We start from the raw sequence: 6,000 nt of genomic DNA on the forward strand, positions 1-6,000 counted from the left end.
CCACTTCAGTTTGTTTAGTGCCTATATTTGTTTCCTGATAAAATGTAGTAATATATTCTTAAAACTCATCAGTGCAGGTAATGCTGCATCATTCCTGAAAATGTACTTATAAAACCAATATCCATATGCTCATAAAACATGTCTGCCTTTTTAATCCACACTTTAAAATAACTGGTTCCTAAACCAGCAGGCATCCTCACATCATGCTCCCTATCCCATCCCTACCCCTATTATAAACCAGTAACTGACTTCTTTCCAGTTTTGACTGGGAAGATGACTTTAACTTGTCAGTTCCCTATTGAGCAACAGTGCTATTTTTGGTATCAGATAAATGAATAATCCAGAAAATTATATTCCTGTTAAAAGACCTGTAACTGTAAAATATTCACCAGTACAATCCAAGGACTGTGTTGGAGTACTGCTTAAATCACTTCTCCTCATCTCTTAAAGAAGCACACAAGTTAAAAGGCAGGTGAAAAAGTAGAGAAGAAAGTGGGTATTGTCTTAGGACTGGGGCCAAGGTGAGAGATGAGGAAAGGACAGTGTTGGTGAGAATACCATGGTATAAGGAAGTCTTCCCACTAAACAACAAAAAAGTAGTGTTTAGATGTTTTTCAACCAATCTATCTACCAACTCGTACTTTTCACAAAATTATATAAAGACACATGCTTCCTTCTTAGTTATGAAAGGAACTATTATGAGATAGTTAGTCTTTAATATCTAATTTTCCTTGAATTATTGAACTATTATATATATATATATATATATATATATATTGATTTTAGAGAGAAAGTGAGAGGGAGAGAGTGATAGAAACATCAATGATGAGAGAGTCATTGATGGGCTGCCTCCTGCACACCGCCTACTGAGGATCAAGCCTGCAACCTGAGCATGGGCCCTGACCGGGAATCAAACCCATGACCTCTTGGTTCATAGATTGATGCTCAACCACTGAGCCACGCCCGCTGGGCCTGTTAAACTATTAAAACCTGTATATTCAGATAGCCCATTAATGAAACTAAAAAAAATACATTTACATTTACAAGAACTTTGATATGCATGATCACATTCAAGATCCATGTAAGCACAGATAATTTGGCTAATTTACTGAAAAGAATCAGAGGTTAAACAAGGGTTTTTAAACTGTGCTGTAAATCTCCATATTTTATTTCCAAGTGATTTCCCAGAGTTAGCGAGGAGTTTTTCATCAAGAGTCTGAAAGCAAAACACAGAGTACAAAACTTTCATAAATACTAAAAATATCTCACAACCAACCTCACCCCCGAAATTTGAGGCTTATTAGTAATCAGTGTAAATCCTTGAGAGCAGAGACCTGCCTTTCTCTCTGTAACTTGCAAGAATGTTTTATGTAGATAACTGCATCCAGTGAGAGCTCATAAAAAATGATTTGGCTTTTAGCACAATGGTCCTGGGTCTCAAGAGATTGCTTCATCCCAGCAGATATTTGGCATTGTTCTGGGAATGATGAAAACAAAGTCCACTTCTGAAGGAAGACACAGTTCAGAAATGGGAACAATGAAAAGTGACATGAAGCTGGCTGAGCAGACCACTTTAGCAGTCTTCTTGTCCCTGAACCCTAACTTTTCTTTTTTACCTCTCAATTTTGAATGGGTCTGGTATTTGCTCTTTATTTTTCTTGGTCAGAAAAAGAAAACCACTCGAACACACCTCTCTCCTGAAAATTCACTTTAATGCTCAGATTTAGCACACAAAAAAATTATCTTTAAAGGTTTATTGACTTTATCATTCCTTCAACAATATGCCTACTGTGTGCTCCACGGCCACTGTGCAAAGTACGGGTGATCTGGTTGAACAAAACCAGAATCATGTCCTCATGAAACTACATTGTGGATGCAAAGCTCCTCCTCAAATAAATAATATTACACACCATGCTCAGTGCCAGACGGGCTGAGTACTGTGATTGGGAATAACGGGGGGAGAGATGGAAGTGTGAACCTACCTTAGTGGAGGTCAGGACAAGCCTCACTAAGGAAGCAACGTTCAAGTTAAGACAGAAAGACAAGATGCCAATCAGGAGGTACAGTGTTCCAGGCAGAGGGAACAGCAAGGGGAAGAGCCCAGTGGTGAAAACGTTTTAATACAGTTAGACGATTTGCGCATGAATAATATTTGAGTGCTTAATATATGCTAGACTTCATGCTAAGTAGTTTAATGCATCCTCTTATGTAATCACTACCAGAAACCCCGCCATTTTTAAAATGAAATAAACAAGCATAGGCAAAGTTAACTTGTTCAAAATCACATAGCAAGTGGGGGCGCTTGGATTCAAATCAATGCAGTATCAATCCAAAGCCTACATTTTTAACTCAACCTTATAGCCAAAGTTAAAGATAAGCAATAGCCACATCACATGGGACTTTATATGCCTTGGGAAGGAGCTTGGCTTTACTTTTTTAATTAATTAGATTACTTTTTTGAATTTTAAACTCAGTGAGAAGTCATTGAAAGGTTTAAGCAAAACAATAACGTTATCTGATTTACTTTTTTACAGTGGCTGTCGTGTGCTGGCCAGAGAGGGTGGGGAGGAGTTGTAGAGTTAAAAAAAAAAAAAAGGAAACCAAGAAGTAGCCAAGAGAGAAGTGAAGGCAGTCTGGACTAGAAGTAGACAAATTCAAGATCTATTTTAGAGCAAATCAAGTTAGACTTGCCAATTATTTGGATACATGAAATAATTCCCCGGCTTCTGGCTTAGTAACAAAGGATAAAAAGGAAATGATTCAGGATCAGACAAGTTTGGGAAAGAGAGGTAGATCCATTCAGTCATTCAACAAATCTTATAATCCTATCCTCTACTATGTGAGGACTTGGGAGAGTACAAAACTGATAAAGTCTTGCCCTCATAGAGCTTACATCTTTGGAGTGGAGGGCAGTTAGACATTAATATGTAAGCCATAGATGGAGATAATTGTTATGTAAGCCAATAAAGCAGGTAACCTGGGAAAGGAGGTGACTATTTTAATTGAGTGGTCAAAAAAGAGTTTCTCTAATGAGCAGAGGCCTAAAGGAAACAAAGGCAGACCTGACTATTTTGGGGAGAAGAGCTCCCAGCAGTGTGAATAAGACTGCAATGCCACCAGGCAGGAGTGTTTTTTGTGTGTCTGAGGACTGGCAAGGACGCCAGGTGGTATAGCCGAGTAGGTAAGGGAAAAATAATAGATCAGAGGAGAACAGGCAATGCAGAACTCTGATTAAGGACTTCAGCTTTTTTACTTTGAAATCCTGAAAGATTTCAAAGAGGAATGGAGGAGTGGTGTTACTCCGGTTGCAATATGGAAATAACACTATAAGGAAGCAAAGGCTCAGGAGGCATTGTTCCTTTGGTGGATCAGCGTAGGTGATGAAAGGGTCCAGCTTAGGATAGCTTTTGAAGAGTGGTTAGAATCTGTTGATGGGATTAGATGGGGCAGCATTAAGAGAGTGAGCCAAGGAAGACTGTTTTTTGTCCTGTACCAAAGAAGAATGAGGTTACCATTTACTGAGTTTGGCATGAGCATGGGAGGAACAGATTTATATTGGAAAATAACTCCAGTTTGCCAAGATAGAGATACTTATTACAAATTTAAATATAGATGTTGGGCAGGCAGCTGTTTTCTAGATTCCAGAGAGGTCTGGTTTGGATCTAGTCTGGCAGTCTTCAGCATATAGATGGTATTTAAGTCATGAGAATGGATGTAGGAAAACATACAGATAGAAGATTCAGAACTGAACCCTTGAAAAACTCCCATCAGTTAGATATTCCCGTCTCATACCTAGTATTCTTAAAATTAAAAAACAGCTTTAATTTTTAAAGCTATCACTTATTAGGTCAGTTTCTAAAGTCATCAAACGGCAATGAACTAAAAAGGTTATATTCTACAGATCTCAAAACAGGAAAAAAAAGAACCGAACTCCATTCATGATCAGAGGCAAACTAGGAACTCAAAACATTTCCAAATATAAAGGTTGTACGAACTAGTGGTTAAATGCATGGTATAAGAGTTCAGGATGTCTGGATCTTAATTCTGGTCCCTACACTCAACTATGTGACCTAGGGGAGGGCACTTAACTATGCAGTTTACTCAGCAATAAGTTGGGGATAACAACTTCTTGGATTAAGAACTTTTGCAATGAAAACGTTAGCTCATCTTAGTGAAATAAAAGTTGGGAGAGAGCCCCTTCAACTAAACACACCAATTCTTCAAATACCTTAACCAAGGACTTGTAGCTCTGTTTTGATTTCAAAACTTGTTCCTAAATTTAATTCTCTTAACTCATGCCTTAAAACAAGCCAAAACACATGCCCAAACTCCTTAGTATCCAAAACAATCAGGGAGTAACTAGCTAGTCCCAGTTCCCACAGAGTAATAAGCATGTCTGACAACAAGGTCCAGCTGCGACTCAGGCTTCCAGGGCTCGAATCCCTCCTTAACTACTTACTTGATTCTCTTTCTGGTCTCTCCTAGAGGATGAGTGTATTTTCAAAGACAGAAAAAGGTTAAATCAAGCTTTGAATGGGAGTGCAGCAAAGAGCTGAGACTACAACTCTAAGGCAGCAACAGGGGGAGACCTCTCCAGAGTCACCGTCTATCCATTTTCCAGAGCACAGGGGGGTCAGACTCCTCTCGGGTGGGTTATTGGGAAACGGCGACCTTCCCTCATCTAGCCCCCGACCCCGACCCTGTTCCCTGGGAGCAAAGCAGCTCCTCTCCCTCTCTCCCCCTCCTCTCGAGGGAGTCCGGGGTCCAGACCCGGGCCTCGGGCTCCAGCCTCCGGCGCGGAGCTGAGGAGCCACCCGGGGGAAGAGACAATAGGGCCGTGGCGGCCGCCGTACCTCTCCCGGTCGCGGCCGTCGAAGTAGACGAAATCGCCGTTCTGAACGCACTTGGCGCAGGTCAGCCGCCGGCGGGTGGTGTTGCACAGCGGACACCGCTCCACCGCCACGTACAGCCCCTCCGCGTCGTCCACCGAGTCCTCCAGGTCCCGGGCGAGCGGCCGGGGCCCGCAGCCGGGAGCCTCCGGCGCCCGGGCTCCCTTCCCACTGGGAGACGCCATGATAGCCTGAGAGCGGAGCCAGTCACGTGGGATTTTGTTTTCAACCAGATGCATCCTGGGCGAGGGGGCGGGGCCTGGGAGGCGCCGGGAGCGCGGGCGGGGGTCCCGGCGAGGCCCTGGCCCGGCCTCCCGAGGTCGGGGCGCTGTTGCTCTTCCTGTCCGCTGAGGGGCGGCGCGTCCCGGAGCAGAAGTTGTGTTGGAGGGGCGCGTCGGCCAAACAAAATGTCATCATGGCGGGATCACGCCAAGGCTACCGATTTAGGTCTCTAACTTGTGCCAGAAATAGTCATACGATGCCCCAAGGAGTCTGGGAAAACGGATTGGGAACAAAATAAAGGGACTTTCTTTAATTCGCTTGATGCTTTTAAAATTTGGCTAAAACGACAGCAAACAAGGTTGGTGAAGGGGCTGGGTCTTGGAATGAGGTTTCATTTTGGCTCACCCTCTTTCTTAATGGCTGTGTGATTTGGGGCAAATTCCCTAACCGCTTGGCTTGTGTTCTCGTCTGTTTAATGGAGAAGTACCTACCTAGCCAGCATCGTGAGAATTACTAAGCAAACACGTTTAATAATAATAATCTGATAATATTTTACGGATTATAGCTAACCAGTGGAAACAACCATACTACTGAACGTAGAAGTCACTTTTGTATCTTTCCGGAAAGATAATTTTAATTTAAAAATAATGGCCAACATTCCTCCCCTACCTACTCTGTCTGGGCCACGCTCTGAGAAAGAATTTGAACTAGATAGAAAATTACCTAAATAGGATTACTGGCAGTTTTTTCAGGGAGGGGTAAATAAGGTGGGTCATAAGATTGTTAACAGAGTAATTAGTGTTTGAATATGCTTCTAAACCACAGAAGGAAGAAAGAAAAGTGGGCTTATAGGTCAAATTATCTAGACCAGTGATTCCCAAGGATTATT

The 6,000-nt window shown here is 42.4% G+C and overlaps 1 protein-coding gene across 2 annotated transcripts in view; it reads right to left on the bottom strand.

The window, feature by feature from the left end:
• ATG14 (autophagy related 14) overlaps positions 1 to 5,106 on the bottom strand; it is a 38,125-nt gene extending 33,019 nt beyond the window's left edge. For both annotated transcript variants that reach the window (XM_079768076.1, XM_079768077.1), the window contains exon 1: positions 4,854 to 5,106. In XM_079768076.1, coding sequence (XP_079624202.1) covers positions 4,854 to 5,074 — 221 coding nt within the window. In that variant the 5' untranslated portion in view covers positions 5,075 to 5,106. The remainder of the gene's footprint in view (positions 1 to 4,853) is intronic.
• Positions 5,107 to 6,000: the final 894 nt, after the last annotated feature.

This window comes from Cnephaeus nilssonii (genome assembly GCF_951640355.1).
Source record: "Cnephaeus nilssonii genome assembly, chromosome: 4".
Classification (NCBI taxonomy): Eukaryota; Metazoa; Chordata; class Mammalia; order Chiroptera; family Vespertilionidae; genus Cnephaeus; species Cnephaeus nilssonii.